This window comes from Channa argus, chromosome 2, assembly GCF_033026475.1.
Source record: "Channa argus isolate prfri chromosome 2, Channa argus male v1.0, whole genome shotgun sequence".
NCBI classification, from domain to species: domain Eukaryota; kingdom Metazoa; phylum Chordata; class Actinopteri; order Anabantiformes; family Channidae; genus Channa; species Channa argus.
The window spans coordinates 20,102,362-20,121,106 of NC_090198.1; the positions used below are offsets into that span (position 1 = coordinate 20,102,362).

The following is an 18,745-nucleotide window of genomic DNA, read 5'->3' on the forward strand; positions in this document are numbered from 1 at the left end:
TTGTCTCAAAAACTTTTTCAGTCTTGTATCTGATGAGCATGTTTTCCTGCTGATTGTCCTGTAGGTTTGTATTTCACAGGTTGTTCAGATGCTGCTGTGTCTGGGAAAAATTACTAAAACAAGCAAGTAGATATCATGAAGCTAAAAATATACTTGACTGACTCTATTTCCGAGGCCTGACTGTAAGATAATATTACATGCACATCGATTTTAGGTAAAGATGATTTGCCCATTCAGGTATTCTCAGTGCCAATAAAGAGCCCAGATGCTATTTTAGAAAGAATAGTTGAGAATATGTGTTAAATATACCTCAGACACGCCCACTTTCATTCTTTATTCATTAACCTGTAAACTGATTTTTCCATGACCATCAGCATTTAGATGAAAATGAAACCATATGGGGAATACAGCCTCTAAATCCAAACAACATTTACACAAGGGCAAGAGAATGAACAAAGGCAAGGTCAAATGTTACTGATAATGGAGGGAGAGAAAAATAACGCCATTTTCCTAGATCTCCAACTTGGTTCTGCTATAAGCAGCCATTGTCTGTGAAATATTTCTATACCATATTAAACTATTTCTATATTTGTCAGCTTTTTTTAAACAAAATCCTTGTGTCTGAAAGGGACAAATGAGACTGCATTCTGTATGTGATATCAAAGACAGCAGATGCTGCCATCTACTGGAAAACCTAAACAAGCAGCATGTCAGCATGCATAGCCATGTGCTGAAATACACAAGAAATTAATATAGAAAGATTTTTTGAAGAAGTTCCAATCTATTAACATAAATACTCTACTGTGCTAAAATTTAGTTGCTAAATTAACCCTATTTAATAAGAACGGTTGGTAAATAATTGACTGTGTCATTGTTCCTTCTCTCTGTCTCACAGCCCTCGAGGCTTCAACCTGGCTAATAATTACCTTAAAACACTGTATTGCTACTTCATTCAGTAAAAGTTTTAACATTTGCTTACATTACAGATCAAGAGTATATATATGAGAAAGAGAGAGAGGCAAAATACATATAGACATACTACATTTAGAAATTGATTTCATTACACAAACATGGCAATATGTTGACTGCATAACAAATATATTCAAACTGCTCAACTTCCATTTGTAATGTTCTTTGACATCAAGAACATAAAACAATTGTAACTGAAGTACCTCCCTCATATGAGCAATTTGTTGTAATGAAAAAAGTTAATCCCTGATAACGCTGCATTAGTAAAATCCGAGTCCATCTAAATATAGATTAGCATTACACAAAGCTGCCATAACTCGCCCATTTGACATGCCAGGGTCTCTGTCAAGTATTTACAAAGTTGTGCTTGCATACATACAATAAACTGTATACTGTATAGGAGTGCAGCTTCAGATGTGACCTGTAACAGTGTGCAATATTACCTGAGTAGTAGAACTTGATGAGGGAATGTGGCACTTTAGGCAAGATGCAGTTTAATCTCAGAATGAGAAAAATTAACAAATGAGGGCATCCTTGCTAGTTTAATAAATCCAATATAACAACATTTTTCCTGTAAAATCTCAATGCTTATAAAGGTATAAATCACCCTGCTGTGAGTAAAAAATTCAGTCTTTGAGCTCTAAAGGACCTGGGATATTCATGCGCTTCATCATTGCCAAATCCAATCCCTTCTCCCTTTGGGATTTCTGGATTGTGAAGGATCTATAACCATAAGCACTGGCAATACACCAGCAGCAGGCTAGATCAATGACAGATCAAATGGGATCTGTAAGGAGCCTGAGGCTGTGAATCAGCAGATGGTACAGTACAGCGAGATCCCAGTTTGCAAACAGCAAATATTAGCAAATATTAGCCCTTTACAAAACTTGTTGCTAGTTGTTCTACATGAGCAGCTTCTATATTTAGGTACACATTCATTTACATTTTTTATTAAAGTATTGTTTAAAATAATATAATGAAACAGCACATAGTGTTCAAATAATAAACATCAAGTATTAATAATTATATTGCTTAATTAAATCCCTTTTATTTATTAACTGACTCTTCTTTCTGTCATCGAATGTTCTGTCCACCAGAGGGAAACATGCATCACAATGTGCTGGCAGTGATGAAAATCACTTGCTGAACATTTTGCCCCTGCACAAAGTAATTCGAGAATCCTCAGACAAGCTGCCACTAGTTAAAAACAATGACACTGATTTTTTGCATACACTGTTGTATAAAAGAACTTTTGTCATACTGTAGATGAAATCAAAGCTCTTGAGGTTACATTAAACAGAGGAACGTACTTTCCTTCCTTTGAGAGGCTGGGGAGGCCTGAAGTTGTTTTCCATGCGCATCCTCTGATCCTCTTCCTCTGCTGTGAACAGAAGCATTCTGAACTTGCTCAGCTGCATTAAAAAGGGACAGAAAGACAGAGGTTTACCTCAATATGTTTGCTCCTACCATTTTTTTTATTTGTTAAATAAGTTCTATGAACAACTTTTATTTCACACCAGACACTAAATCATATACATGATACAACAATTTGGTGATATTATAGTGATCAAATGAATCTATTGTTAAATATTTTCTGATTCCACTAATAAAAGAGAACTTGCTTTCACTTGAATGCTTTGACTTCCAAAATTTCAGTGAATATTATTTGAATGGGGGTAAATAGCAGACTTTCTACTGCAGTTGTGGTGCACTCATGAGTGGTGAATGTGGGACTGATACAAAATTAAACAAAAATCAGAAACAAAATAATTCTCTGTTACAGCCTGTTGGTTCCTCATACAAGTGTTTCTCAAAACAATGTACCCATCCAGTCATCCATCCATCAGGACTCACAGTTAAAGAGGATCACTGGCTTGAGGCCTTGAGCTTTAAGTTATGAGGCCAGTTGTCTAGAACATACGTCACCCCCAGCTAGACATAAAATTCCTGATCCCTCATGGACAGTCCAACAGTTAAAACAGACTAGGACAGCTCAGCAAAGTTTGAGAGTATAATCCAGAAGGCTGGCAGCAGTCACCTCAGAACAAGCTCACAGAGGCAGCTGGCAACATGTGCTGTAGGCATCCAGTTAGTCGGCTTAACTTGTCAACAACCTGGAGTTTATCAGACCTAAACTTTCTGATTAAATTCAGTGCTAAGAAGGGTGGATGAAAACAAGTCAACCCTTCCATGACATCCCCCATTAATGTTGCAATGCTCCTTGTTTTGGCATCTACATATGGCATCCTATAATGGTCAAAAAGTGATGCTCAATTTTCATTTTTCAACAACTGAGGCTGAGGCTCTTTGCCACCTAGTGGACCATATAGAGCTCATATGCAAACCAGGAAATGTGGATGTCACAACTGACTAATCAACTGCTGCATAGCTGCCTTAAGGTCAACTGGCTTACAGATGAAACACTGACTTCTTTTTGAGTAACAGTGTGCAACTGTGCAACTCTATTTGAAAAAAAGGAAAATATTAATCTTGTGCTGGAGGTTTTGCCTTCTGTAGACTTGAAGCTACGATAGCTAGATTGGGGTTAATAGTTATTAACTGTGTATGAATGGCTGTGCCACATGACCAGGAACAATAAATAATCACTACAGATAAAAAGAGGAAGACACTTATTGGCAATGTTGAAAGTCACCACAGCTATTATCCAATTAAAATGTTGGACAGTTACTGTATATTAGATGACTCCTCAAAAGATTTAATTAAGCACAAACTTAAACATGCTTCTGATCATGACACTTTGTTTTATATTATTGATTTCAGAGGGTATAAAAACTACAAACAACAAATATCATTAATATTTTAAACTGGACTAAACATATGTAACCAAGGGTCATGTTTGCATTCCTACCTGTCGTTCAGACAATGTAATTGGCTCCTTTAGGATGATCCAGGTAACGCTCTCATCTAGGGGGGGTGTGGTTAACGATCCCAGATAAGTCCAGTAGTGAAGGCTGCTGGGTAGGAGGCACTTGGGGTTGAACCCTTTGAAATCTGTGACACTGCCCTGCAATGGAACCACAGACAGTGTAACATTTATATTACTGGAGTAATATACACTAGGAGTTGATCTTAAACCACATAAACATAATATATAATAAAATGTAGTAACAATAAACAGTAGTTCTCACCTTAAATTTTACCATGTACAAAGCATCTGTAATCATGTGGAGCCATCTGTGGTCATCACCTGTCTTGTGTAAAAAAAAGATTTTCCTTTGTTGAATTTCATCACACCCACTTATGTTTATTTGGTATAATCTACAAAATATTACATGACTTATAATCTACATATAGGTAATAGCACAATCATCATCAATATTTATCAGTATTTATAATAAAAAAAGTAAATGTCGCAATTCTGTTTCCATTTAGGTTAAAGTATACATTTTCAACTATGGGCTAATTCTGCCTTTGCTTTGGTTCAAGTTGATTAACAGACCTAAAAACAACTGTTAAAGATTCTGTTGCTGAATCATAATGGAGACGAAAAGTGGCACAGGTGTAGAAATATGCACTTAAGAGAAACATATTACTTCTAAAAAGATGCCAAGGACAGCAAGACCATCAGGAGCTGTTGCCGCATCCGAGTATGTCCTGAACTTGACAGCATTCCAGTGCACTAAATGAAGCTAAAGAGGGGGAATAGAGGAAGAGAAAAAAGGCAGTAAAAAAGTTTATTTAACAAGCTTTTATAGTTAAATAAATTAACTGAAGTCATCCCTGCTACAATACAGTACTGCCTATACACTAATGAAGTATTCCTATACCACTATTGTCCACATTTGATTTTTTTTCATACCAAAATACATTGATCAGCCTCATTAACAACTGGTGGATTTAATGTTCTTGTGGACAGGTGTCAGCCTAATAAAAATGTAATCCTGGCTATGATGGTCAGGAGTCAGAACACTGTGAATTCCAGCTTTCTGTGTATGGAGTGGCATTCATGAGACCCTGAGACAGTGAAGTATCAGATCCTAAACACTGACCTCAGATACATAGCAATTTCCTGCAACCGTGTGCTCAGAGCCACGGCAGCCCTTTCCTCCCCAGTGGAAGTGAAACTGCTTCAGTCTGTAGGGGTTGTCGAGAGGACCTCCCAGGATAACTGTGGAAGATGAGAGGGGACATAAAAAAAGGTTCACATGCATCCACATGCCCAAAAACTTACTCTATGGGTGTTAGACAAATTCTCTACAGAGCATCATGTGTGGATCATCTCTCGAACAGCTTGGTACCATTGCAGTTTTATTTAGCTTTCTATTCCAACAATGAACAAGAATGAAAAGAAACTTAAACTGACTCTAATCTATCATGTTTGTAATTGCAAACATTCAGAGATAGATCACTGATATGTTAAAATGATCAAAGATATTATAAGTTTCAATAACGTGAATAATGTGTATTCATCTTAAGAGAAACAGTTAATTGTGTTCTTCTATATACCCTTTCTTTCCAAAAGCAACAGTGACACATGCGCATCCAGGGAAATGTGACAAACTAAAAGCAGCAGATTAGTGAATTTGTGCATCTACTTTCAAATAGTGAAATGGTACGGACACGTCTTTCATTAATTATAATCAATGACAACTACTTGTTTGGCCTCTGGAAACTGTCTGAGCGAAACAGCCCCACATTTCTCATAATGACAGGGTGGTTAATTTGGATCCACCCAGTGATAAAAGCAAATAGGGTCATAATAACCATTGAGAACACCTAAGGTTATTATATCTCTTGTCCAGCAGACAGATACTCATACAGTTAACTGCTGGCTGCACTTTACTGCAGCATAATCAGAGGTTTATTTGCAACCTTTGATTATGGTCAGTTATGCATAGAGTTTGCACTTTCTAAAAATCAAGTCAATCCCACCTTTCAAGTGTATGTTTACTGAACGTAATCTTTTAGCACAGATTTCCATGACATGTGGCAGACGGCAGATATCAGAGTGAAGGTTATCCTTAAGCCATTACCTGTCAATAATTGCATGGCTTTCAATACAGTCATACTTTAGATCATAACATACACGTGCACATAGCCAACATATCTAGACGTAAGTGTGACCTCTGTGGATTGTGCAGTTCTAAAACCAGAACATATTTGATCTGGTGAATTAATTTCTATTTGGGTTTGATGTTTGTGTTAAAAAAAAGACAACTCAAACCCTCAAAACAAAAGTAAACGCAGGTTAAGTTAGCACAAATCACCTGAACGGTCATCTGAATCATCAAACTCCACAACTACAGAGTGTCCATTATTGGAGATGTTGATGGATGTACACTGATCGTAGTTTAGCACAATCTGGCCAAGACTTGGGTCGTGTGAAACCTGATGAGGGATGATATCAATGGGAGACTGCCGGTTCCCCTTGGCACTGGGGTAGTGTTTGTGCCACACAGACGGACCTAAGAGCACAGTGAGCAAACATCACAAATGTTTAAGGTTTAAATACACCTGCATTCATTAAAGAGCAATGAATATCGCCTGCAAAGAACAATTTTAAATACTTAGTAAAGCATAATAATATAATAAACCATTAGTTTGTGAATTTACTGAGAGTGAAAAAAACAAAAACATATTGGCCAAGACACTGATGCACTGTTTGTCCCACAGGAGACCGGGACAAATGAAGTCATCCCTTTAAGCATGGGCTAATCTCGCATTAACAGTCGTCTTAACGTCTGCGTTACTGTCCTCGTTAAAAAACGCAAAACGAAATAACAGGCATTTTGTTGGTGAGTCATAAAGATTTTTCTGTCAGGGTGGTAAAAGATCTTACCGTCCTCCTTTCCATATCCCCAGCGATTCTCTGACATCGTTTGTGAGCTTGTCTCCCAAAGTATGTGTGTGCGTTTGAGTCCACGTTGACAGACGGACACGCACATCAGCCAGAGCAGCTATTGATGAAGTTTAAGTAGCTTTAAGAAGAAGGGCAATCATCCTTTTCTCTGATGGCACGCCCCTCTCCGCCTCCCCAGGAAACACACAAATGAACCTATTTTTACCAGTAATAGTATTCGCTCACTGTTCCGTTTTGAATGATTGATGTTTTCAGTACAATACATTATAGTTATATAGGCTGCTAAAATTACAAAAAGTAATCTGTAATTTTAGAGGACTATGATAAGTGGTCTCATATGGTAATTTAATTTATTTCGTTAGAAATTATAATTGTTTTGCCTTTTGTGATCTAATTTTTAATATCAAAGAGTTAATTGGAAAATAATTGACTGAATGTTGAAGTCACTTTTCTAGAAAAAAATTAAAAACAAACTCTGGTGCAAGCTTGTCGAATGCTAATGTTGGATATATTTTCTTGTACGACTGAAAAACGAAAGTAATAAGACTTTTTATTTAAAAATGATTGGTAACTGTAGAAAGTATTTAATTACGACGGAACATTAATACATTTTTTTAAATAAATATAATGTGTATAGAGGGAGCACCTTGTACTTTATTTCTAATATAATATTAATTATAATATTGTAATAGTAATTATGATTAACCACGTTTTCACGATGAGAATTTGTGTCGAAAGTGCGAGTCTGAATCTTTAGGTCTGCATGTTTGTGTCGAATCTGTCGTTCGGGATGTTAAAATGCGTCCATTGACATAGCTTATTGAAAAAATACCATGGCAGCAACCACCAAAGAGCAGAAATACGACAGGCAGCTCAGGTACATGTATACAGTATCATTGATTTTACAAACAAATTTCTATTCCATTAGTTAGATGTTGTCGGAGTTTTGTGTAAGAAATCCCAGCAGAAACATTGCTGAGGCAGTAATGCTAACGTTAGCTAGCGTTAGCTTACTATGTGCGCGTCAATACAGCAAAGAGTAACGTGCTAACTTAGCTGCAAGGTTAATGAGCTTGCTTTGATAATTCCGCTTGGTGTTTTCTTGTCCATCATAACATACAAGCTTGCCTGAATCTGTCTTTGATAGTGCGTAAACACCAGGAACTCTGTAATAAAGTTGTCATTCCCAATAACGTTAGCCAACGTTAAGTCATTCTTCCGAAGAGGCTGACTGTGTTTTCACATAGAAGAAATTGTACCACAACACGGTAAAATGTGCATATTGTGTTGTGTGCTTTCAGATTATGGGGCGACCACGGCCAAGAAGCACTGGAGAATGCACACGTTTGTCTTATTAACGCTACAGCCACTGGGACAGAAATACTGAAGAACCTAGTACTTCCAGGTAAACAGATGTGGCTCTGTGTTAGCGATAATGCTGGAGAAAATATTTTTTAGATTGATTGATTGATTGTTTTTGTCAGGTATTGGAGCATTCACGATAGTTGATGGACACACAGTGTCCGGGGAAGATGTTGGAAACAAGTAAGACAGCACTTTTTTAAATTTAATATATTTTTATTATTATCAATGAAATTCAGCTTAGCTTAAAATAATATGTGGTATTTGCTCCCGTATGTCGTCCTCTTCTTGCAGTTTTTTCCTTAGCAGTAATAACATTGGAAAGGTATGTTTTAATTCCATTCATCCATAAAAATGACTTCTTTATCACTAGTGTACACGTCTGCATTTTTGGTTGGTTTCAAAGTCTTCTTAAATATTATTATTAGGAAAATGATGTCACAGATTTGTGTGTTTGTGAGATCCCTGACCTTAGTTTTCATCTTGCAGAACAGAGCACAGGCAGCCACTGAGCTGCTACAAGAACTAAACAGTGATGTCTCTGGAAACTTTGTTGAAGAGGTTGGTATAGGCTTCTTCTTCGTCCTCTCCTGTCCTAACAAATTTCACGCCGCTCAAACACATTAAAGGAATAGATAATTGATAGCACATTGCTGAGATAAAAAAACTACAAGAGGCTAAATGTTAAGCCTGAATTAAATAAATGTAGGTTTTTGAATACAACAAATAGTGTGTAAATAATCCATATCATCGCAGAGATAGAAAGAGAAATCACTAATGTATTTTCTTTCACTCCTTCAGAGTCCCGACACGCTTCTGGACAATGATCCTGAATTTTTCCATAGGTTTACCATAGTTATCGGTGTCCAGTTGCCAGAAAGGTATGAAATGTAGATTTCTGAACAAATTTTTTAATGGGCTTGATTAATTGGTTAATTTTGTCCCCCTTCATGAATTATCACAATATTTCTGCAGCACATGTTTGAGGCTTGGCTCAGTTCTGTGGAGTGCCTCTGTACCTTTCCTAGTCTGTAAAACCTATGGCCTCATCGGCTATATGAGGCTAGCGGTGCAAGAACATACGGGTGGGTTCCCCAGCATTTAACATTTTTCCACTTGATTTTGTACTATGTTTTAACACATTAAACAACAACTTTATTTAAAATTTATTTATGGTGAGCTTATATATGATTCCTGCTTACGGTGGAGCTACCACTGTTTGTTACTGTTAGCAGTTACAAGTGCTGTTGCAAATGCATTGTCATCAGTAAATTGTTTCATAAATTACCCTCTACATTTTAAGTATTTAGATCAGTTTATTGCCAACTTAGCTACCTGTTGTATTAGTAGTTGTTTTAAAACATAGCTGTTTTATTGTTTATACTTATAATTTTAAATTGTTTTGCCATATATTAAAGGTTTTTTTTACCCCTCCTTTTAAGTGATTGAATCCCACCCAGACAATGCCTTGGAAGACCTGAGGTTAGACCAGCCTTTTAGTGAACTAAAGAACCATGTTCAGTCCTATGATCTTGATAGTATGGACAAGAAGGTGTGTACTTCGGTGTCAACACATTTGTGCTCTTACATTAGTCAGTTTTACTGATGTCGTACTCCTTCTATTCTTCATTTAATTAATAGGATCATAGTCACACACCATGGATCATCATTGTTGCTAAATACCTAGAGAAATGGCTCAGTGAGGTAAAGTACATTGTCTCTACAGCATTATTTTTCTGACATGTAGATATTTACTTTCAGTGTTGCTGTAACAATAGAATTTTACTCCTTTCTCTTTGTAGCATAACTGTCAGCCACCAAAAAATTACAAGGAGAAAGAGGCCTTCAGGCAGTTTATTCGGGAAGGTATCTGTTTTCCCTCTGAATTGTAGTTGCCTACAACTCAAATGCATTTTTTTAAATCATTAATTTATTTGTTTGCTTGTTTGTTAGGGATTCTGAGGAATGAAAATGGTGTCCCAGAGGATGAAGAAAACTTTGAAGAAGCTATTAAGAATGTCAATACTGCTTTAAACCCAACCAAGGTGTTGTATGACCCATGCAACATTGCTCACCTCAGGCTGGTTTCTCTAGTTACACAGATAACAGTTAAGTCTAATGAGACTCCTCTAGTAATGGTCCTTGCTTCTACAGATTCCTGGTACTGTCGAAGACCTTTTCAATAGTGAGCAGTGTAATAACATCACATCCCAGGTTTTCACTTTTTAACTGAAAGCATTATTTAATAAAATACACACAATTGTAAGATGGTTTTGAATAAGTAAATTTTAATATGTAATGTCTGATGGTGCATATTTACCAGACCCCTTCCTTCTGGGTTATGTTGCGAGCTGTCATGGAGTTTGTTCACAATGAAGGAAATGGAAGCCTACCTGTACGAGGAACCATCCCAGACATGATTGCAGATTCTCAGAGGTTTATCAATCTTCAAAACGTGTAAGTATAGAATATTTGGGGGATGATCATGCAGATACATTAGTTCTCTGATCCAGTAGCAGATCTGTTTTTATATTTCGGTGCATAATTTGTTTGGGTGGTTGTGTTGCTGTTCATTGTTTCAATTTAGTTACAGGAAAAAGGCCATGCAGGATGCAGCAGCGGTTTCTAAGCATGTGGAATGTCTATTGAAGTCTGTTGGAAAGGTATGTTTTTAACCTCTGACTGTGTTCAAGTTAGTCAAACTACTTCCAGTGTGCTCCAAGTAATTGTTTGATAGTTGAGATAAATTAGCTGTTTATCACAGCAGGCACTCTGAAACCATTCTGACAACGTTTGGACCATTGCTGTAACAATAACCTACTTATAGGGTTAACATACTGTAGGGAAATCTATCAAACAAATATTGGTCGGCAGACTTGCATTGATAACAAGTACATTGTTAGATCTTTTATCAGCATCCACACAAGTTTACCTAAAGTCTATAGTTGGTTTAGCTAAAAAAAAACATTTGTTCCATGTTTCGATCCTACTTGTTTGGTTTAAATTTGTTATACTTAAAATGTGATGAATATAATTGGATTCCACTAAACTAAAATAATTTTTATTTTCTAATAGCCACCAGAGAGCATCTCTGAACAGGACATCAAACTCTTTTGTAAGTTACCGTTTGATTAACAACCCAAACCCTCACATTCTTTATTTTGAGTGGATATATTTATGTACATATTTATCTGATATCTTCCTTCTTAACCCTTAGGAGTCTCCCAAAACGTTTATTTTTTCATAATTTGCCACATTAAAAGTTGTCTACAAATCATGTGATCTGATCATGCCGGTGTTATCACAGACTCCTAAGGGTGAATGTAATACAGGACATGCCACAAACATTTAGTGTGTGTAGTAGGGCTGCACTTATCGATTATTTTCCCTTTTTCTATTTTATTTTTATTCATAATTTTAACATTAAATAATAAAATAACATACCAATTAATTTTCCCAAAAATTGAAATTCATGAGTCATTAATATTTCAATATAATTTAGTTCAAATACTGTAGCAGAATAGAAGAATGAAGATGATGCATCGCCCCACACCTAGTGCGTAGTAGTATTTCTGGGTGACATTATTTATTAAGATAATAAGGGGGCCTGGTGACTCATTGATAGAGCATCAGGTTGGGATTCAGAAGGCTGCAGGTTCAAATCACACTCCACCAGGTGTGGCCCCACCCAGTCTTAAATGGCTACCTTGGTGCCAGTCCTGAGCCTGGATAAAAATGGAAGAGTTGCGGAAGGAAGAGCATCTGACATAAAAACTCATGCCAAATCAATGTGCAGAACTCATTCTGCTGAGGCGACCCCTGAAGTGTCAAGCCAAAAGACGTTGACATTATTTATTAATGTGATTGTTTATTGTGCGAAAGAAACGACTTAACACCAGGTATTCATTATTGAATTTTTTTTCTCTAATTTACACTGGAAAGCCATGCTATGCGTTAAATTCAATATCTAAATATTTCCTTTCTCCTAGCATTGCTGCTTTTATGATTTGTGATGCAGTCACCGTGGGCTCTTTCTGGACTCGATAAAACACACTGCATCAAAGTGTAACATAACCTGCACCTGTTTATTTATAACATTGTGTTCGTGTCTAGGTAAGAATGCATCCTTTCTAAGGGTGGTGCACTGCAGATCACTAGCTGAAGAATACAGTGTGGATTCAGTAAATAAAGATGAAATCAGTAAGTTGGAAAATAATTTCCTTTTTCATTAAACTGCTTAGTCTTGTTCATTGTCATCTCTTATGTTGAGCTATCCTTAAGTTCTGTGTTGTGATTAGCAAAAAGCACATTCACTGATTAACAGTAGCTGCGTTTTTGTAGCCTCATGTATGGACAATCCAGATGGTGAGATGGTCTTCTACCTCATGCTTCGTGCTGTTGATCGTTTCTATCAGCAGCATTCTCGCTACCCAGGTATGACCAAGATTTATACAGATTTCACTTTCAAAAGCTAAATAAAAACATAAAAGCAATATTCAAGTTTATAAATGTCCTTGTCCCTGATATAGTCAGTCAGTTGATACAAAAACATGAAAGTGAAGATGTAAAAACTAGAGGGGCAGGAGGAGGGAACTGTAAATTTCGAATGTGCAGACCAACTTTGGCTCAGTCATTTTTTATTTTTTTGTAAAACGCTCACAACTATGGAAAACAACACCTTTTTAGATTTGAAACCAAAATCTGAACTCTGATTTGGTTGGTTTGTTGGATTATACTCCTTTTTACTGTGCATATTTTGTGTATATAGTATGTCCGTCTGGAGTTGGTCAGTGTTTGTAGTTATGTCTGTCTAGAGTTGTATATGCACATAGTTGCTGGTGATGACCAAAATATCAGTAAATATATGTTGAGCCTTGTTTTTTACCTTTATTTTTTTTATGTGGATTTTATTTATCTGTTTTTATATAAAAGAGCCTAACCAGGGGCAGGGGCTGCAAATTAGCTTTTGCTATATAGCCCACACACATGGCACTGGGTGCTTAGTTGTAGCAATGTTTAGTTGTATTAAAAATAACCACCTTGTAATACAGTAACGGATTTCAGGTCACCACGTTACTGCACACCATACATAATCTTGTTTATTTTGTTTGTGTTTAGTAAGTTGCCTTTTATTTTCCTCCCTATAAGAGATAGCTAATGGTCGAAACCATACAATCTTCTGCAATCTTCCATATTGTCACAGTTAGAGCAAAAGGCCTAAGATATTAACAACCTATATTGTGCATGTATTTCCTGATGCCATTTCCTCTCCTGCCAGGGGTTTACAACTACCAGGTGGAGGAGGACATCAGCAAACTGAAGCTGTGTGTGAACAGCCTACTGCAAGAGTACTGCCTCAACGTCAACATCAAAGACGACTATGTCCATGAGTTGTAAGTATTACTGATGATGAATTTACTGTTTTGAGTGATTGTTCCCTAAAGATAATTAACTTTATTTTTTCCTCTTCACGTAACCTTCAGCTGTCGATATGGTGCAGCAGAGCTACACACAGTTGCTGCATTCATGGGAGGTAAAGTTTTAGCTCTCTTAAGAAATCAAATATATATTTCATTCTAACACGGCAGTCAGTCTCAACCAGACTTAACTTTTGTCAATATGTTTGTTTAGGATCAGCTGCTCAAGAGGCCATCAAGATCATCAGCCGCCAGTTTGTGCCCTTTAATAACACATTCATTTATAATGCAATGTCACAGACCTCCGCCACCTTTCACTTGTGAATACAGTTACTGATCCAGAAATATCACAGAAAATAGAACCAGGATTAAAGAGGCATTTTCTGCACCAACTGGCTAATCAACCTAAAAGGTGAAACTGGACATCAGGTTTTAAAAGAAAGAAGACAGGTTGCATTTTTATCACACTTAAATGGAAGTACTACATAAATATGTGCACTTGCTTGTAAATGTAAATCCTGATGAAGAGGATAAAATGCCTGTTTAGACTAAATTTTATGTGAATCCTTAAGCCTTTCCTTTGTCTCAAAGTTTATTAAATAGGAAAAAACTAGGATAGCACCCAAACAGGAACTCCTGAAAGTTTTTTTGTGTTCTGCAGACATCATTGAGCAAAGCTGGGAATGAAACTAATAAATTCAAAATGTTTATGTAGTACTGTACAGTATTTTGATCTGTAAAGCTCTACATTTATGGGTGATATATTACAATGTTGCAGCACTTTGTATACTTTAACTTAACTGTCTCTAATGGTGTAACATTTTTTTGTCTCAATGAAAAACTTTGAACGTTTGAAGTGTGTATTTTATGTTGGTTTATTTATATGTCAAAGGTAAAGTTAGCACATTTTCAGCTTACGTTTTGCAGTATGCAACATTTGTGCGGGAAAACCTTCAGGTTCAGTGACGAATGACTTGTGTAATAGTCGAAAGGATCACAGTTTTTTTTTTTTGTAAAAATAAATGACAAACTTAAGTTTTTGAGATGCATTTAATGTGACTTGCCCCCCTGGCAGGATTCACATGTAACCTATTTGTTGGGGATTTTATTTCAAAACACTAGAGGGCAGTCTTTGTATTTGTTGTTTTCTTTTGTTTTTCACACAGGTAGTTTATTTCACATGCTTGTACAGTGACCTGTTTATGAATCCTTACTGTTGGATGCAGACTCCATCAGAGAAAATCAGCTGTAAGCCTGCACTGTGTTGTCTCTTCGTAGCTGCCTTGAAATGTAGAAGACACTGGTCTCGTTACTATGCAGTACAGAGTTGTCTTAGTGAAGTGCATTGCGAGGCACATTGTGATGTAACTGTATGACAGGGTGAAAACTTGGGTAGAATACACATTTGCCCTTAGGCAGATTTTTTATTTTATTTGTTTTTTCTTTATAAGACTCCACCACCATAAGCAATGCTTCCACTACAGTCATCCATCTCACATTTGCAGACATATTCCACTGTCTGAGGACAGAGGAGATTGCCAAGAAGTACTCTGGCCATTTCCTAAATGAGGAATTTGTCCACTGCCTCATAAAGATTATCCTTGTTCATTTATTGAACCACTGCTTCTTAAGTTAATCGTGGAGAAGCAGTGTCAGGTTTATAAAGCCAAACCAGACAGTATTCTTTAGTGTAAAGTTACAAACACCACCCACTAACTACTGACAGAAACAAAAGCTTAAGCACACTTGAATAACACAATCAAATATAGATAATACCTCTGCAACCAATATCACCTATTTTTTTCTTCTAAATGTTTCATTTTTTTTCCTCCTTTTGTCTTTATTCACTTTTTCGTAGAGAATTTGGGTAGGATTTCCTTAGGCAAATACAAGACAATATTTCCATTATAACAGTGTGTGCTATTTGCAATTGCATTGTTAGACACCTGTGAGGGAAATTTTTTTCTCTTATAATTACAACTTTTATTTCTGCTGTTATAAATCAAAGCTTTTAATGTACACAGTTTACACGCCCATCGTAAGTCACTAATTTTGTGGTTGCTTAGCCTTCATTACTAGTCAACATCTGTTTTCCATTTCAGCATTAGGACTTTTAGACAATGCAGAGAGTGCAGGTGGTCAGTCATAACAAATGTTTTAATTTGTCAGTATCTTAGTATGTGTTCTGACCATTTGGTTCCAGCTGTGTCAACATCCTAACTTATAATATTTAGTCATGACCGTGGCTTCAGTTGTTGTACTGAATCCACTTTATACAATAAAAGTAGTCCTTGCAACTTGAAGTTTTGACAAAAAGTTCATGTAAATGAATAAGCCACAGTGACTCTTGGCACCCTTCCACAACACAAAAAGTGCTGCTTGCAGTTTGATCGTTTCAGTTCGTTATGCTTCCCTTCTTCAACTTTCTTTTTAGAGTTTACACAATAAACAAAGTCTATCTATTATTTAAACAAAATGATGCACACAAAACTATTATAAACAGATGCTTTAATTACAAATTTAGAAGACTACTGCATGAAGTTCAGAACAACACCATCAAACAAACTATATAGTTATGTTAATTTATATAATATCTAGCTGCACACACGTAAAGAGATGCAAAAAAAATGTTTTTGAATAAAGGCGATCTATGGTCTAAAGCTATTTCAGTGCTCTTAATCATCCAGGTGTGCAAGTTGTTGCTTACCCAACTAAACACAAGAAAATGTACATTTAGTTATACACGGATATGTGTGGTTTATTTTTATTTTTGGTTTAACTAAATATAAAGATGTTTTATCCTTCTTAGTGAAAGTACATGAATAATACTTTTGACCAAAGAGATAGAAGTAACATTCGTAATCATACCTTAATGGATGGCAGAGAAAGAAAAACTGTTCTAACATTTGGTTTTTTACTCAGAGAATGAATTAATCTATTCTATTTAAACCCACTCATAACTCATATTTATTGATAATGGTCTTTCTTTTCTGTTTTCATGTATTTATTTTATTTTTATGTTTTTAATCTGTCATGAAACATGGACATAACCTACTAATCTTTATTTCACTGACCTCATGATTGTCACATGACTGCAAGTCATGACTTGGCCAAGTCACCACAATACTAGGGTCCTCTTTGGGATATTTTTAAGTAAACCAAAAAAAGCCGGACATATAATTTGTATTAGTGTGTTAACCTTTTTTTAACAGACTTTAAGATGCTTAGAAGCAACACTACAGTATAACAGTAAAATGCAAAAATTGCATAGGCAACATATGTAAGAGTGATAAACCTGACCCTTAAAGATATTAGCTATACAACTCTGATCAAATCAGAGGAAGGGTTTGTTTTAATGGAGCTCAGTTTTTTTATATTAATTGTGTTTACCTTTTAAAATGTAGTCACACTTTTAATCTGCATTAACTAATTTTCCAGCCACCTGGTGGCAGCAGAAATGAGTTGTGAACCCAACAGTGACCATATCAACATAAGATGCAGTAAAACTTTCCTTATTTGTGCATCCACTGTCACAAACAAACAATTATTCATTTAGATCATTGCTTCAAAGAGAGAGAGAGAGATTATTGTCCTCTAATCTATAATTTTCATATTCAAATGATGCCAATAATGAACAAAATAAGCCCTTAAACAGTCTGTATAAGGGCCACACTGCCAACAATGATTTTCACTGGAAGCTTTAAGTAATAAAGGGAGACAGATAGGGGGGAGGGGAACTGGATGAGTCAGCTCTAGAAAATGAAGAAAATTGCACAGTAAGGCTGGCAGACTGGTGATCATATCTCCCAAAAGGACGAGACTGTTTTGTCTCCTTGTCACACCTTGTCACTGATTAAAATGTTGCATTATACAAACACGTCATGAATGGAAAGGCAGTATCGAATATTTCTGATGGCTCATAGCTGTAAGTGTCAGCCATTTAACATGTTCACCGTCAAGGAGGCCCGGGCTGAATTAAACTGGCCTGCCCCAGTAGAGTGGAGTATTCTGTGTTTGTTGGAAAACTGCAGGGGGGCCGGGATAGTTTAACCCTCTGAAGGGTCTGCTGAGGGCCTCTCTATTCTTCCTGGATGGAGCTGTGACTAAGTAATGCATATGTACAATACATAAAGAGCATCATGGAAAAAAAAAACAGTGACACTTTTTTCAGACATTACCATTGACTATAAAACCAGATACTTTATAAAACGTACAAATTATTTCCCCATATGTGTAAAAATGTATAATAAAAAACTACTACTTGTTCCTTTAGTGATGCCTCTGGGATCATGTAACTAAATTGTATATGTATAATAGATAAAAGAAGATATGTACAGTAGGTTTTGTTGTAAACACAAGCATGTTAAGGCTGGTGTATATGATCTGACAGGCCTCAGTGGTTATATGTTTTCCAGATGCATTGTAATAAATTCATGTATTGCACAGATGTCTAAGGTAGCTTGTATCTAATCCCCTGATAGAGGAAGAGGTATAATACTACAACCAAATCTAGCAAAACTGGGAGGTACTTGAAGAGAAATCTGCCTCTTTCCTAGTTATGTTCAGTGTAAAAACAATGCAATCAAGACATGCACATAGACAAGCAAGCATAGGGTTCTGTTTCTCTAGCTTAATAAAACAAACTAACGGCTTACAGTTTACATGTTTTAGGCTGGAATTGGTGATGTTTCCTGTTCTGACTGCTTTTTGTCATTAAAAATTCTATTTTTTGAAGACGGACATTGCTGATTGAGTCAAATGTTAGGTTGAGAAAAGAACTAAAGACATGACTGATCAAAATGAATGTTAAATATCAAATAAAGTAGCATGGTCAGGTAATATGTGTGTGTGTGTGTGTGTGCAATTAATTTCTTTTGATCATAGTTTATACATCAAATCAGGCAAAGCAGTTAATGCAGAAAGCTGGAACAAAGGGTAAGAGTCCCAACAGTTTTTGTGCTCTGCACCTGTGGGTGAAAAATTTACAACTCATCTAATGTGCAGGAAGTTTGAGATAACAGTGGTGTAATGTATCGAATGAGTGTTTTGAAATTTGTGTAATGCACAGATGCCTTTTATACAATCTAAGTTGGACACAGAAAACAATATTTTTGCTTCTGTCAACATTTCTTCAACCATCTGGGGTTTGAAAATACTGTAGGATTATTGGCACAAG

At 36.2% G+C, this 18,745-nt stretch overlaps 2 protein-coding genes across 2 annotated transcripts; one reads left to right on the forward strand and one right to left on the reverse strand.

Annotated features, from left to right (window-relative positions):
- On the reverse strand, positions 1-7,023 carry ca7 (carbonic anhydrase VII). Its single transcript, XM_067496236.1, has 7 exons — positions 6,770-7,023; positions 6,198-6,395; positions 4,980-5,098; positions 4,524-4,619; positions 4,119-4,181; positions 3,839-3,994; positions 1-2,381 (listed from the first exon to the last, which is right to left on the reverse strand). The coding sequence occupies exons 1-7, from the start codon at positions 6,873-6,875 to the stop codon at positions 2,262-2,264; spliced, it is 858 nt and encodes a 285-aa protein (XP_067352337.1). The 5' UTR covers positions 6,876-7,023; the 3' UTR covers positions 1-2,261.
- Positions 7,024-7,533: 510 nt separating this feature from the next.
- Positions 7,534-14,421, forward strand: nae1 (nedd8 activating enzyme E1 subunit 1). The gene is made up of 20 exons (XM_067496237.1): positions 7,534-7,667; positions 8,092-8,195; positions 8,275-8,335; positions 8,447-8,477; positions 8,642-8,713; positions 8,954-9,033; positions 9,128-9,237; positions 9,595-9,704; positions 9,794-9,856; positions 9,955-10,018; positions 10,106-10,197; positions 10,307-10,366; positions 10,476-10,609; positions 10,740-10,815; positions 11,228-11,267; positions 12,266-12,352; positions 12,494-12,586; positions 13,431-13,545; positions 13,636-13,685; positions 13,784-14,421. Exons 1-20 carry the CDS (start codon positions 7,624-7,626, stop codon positions 13,891-13,893), a joined length of 1,596 nt encoding a protein of 531 aa, XP_067352338.1. The 5' UTR covers positions 7,534-7,623; the 3' UTR covers positions 13,894-14,421.
- Positions 14,422-18,745: the final 4,324 nt, after the last annotated feature.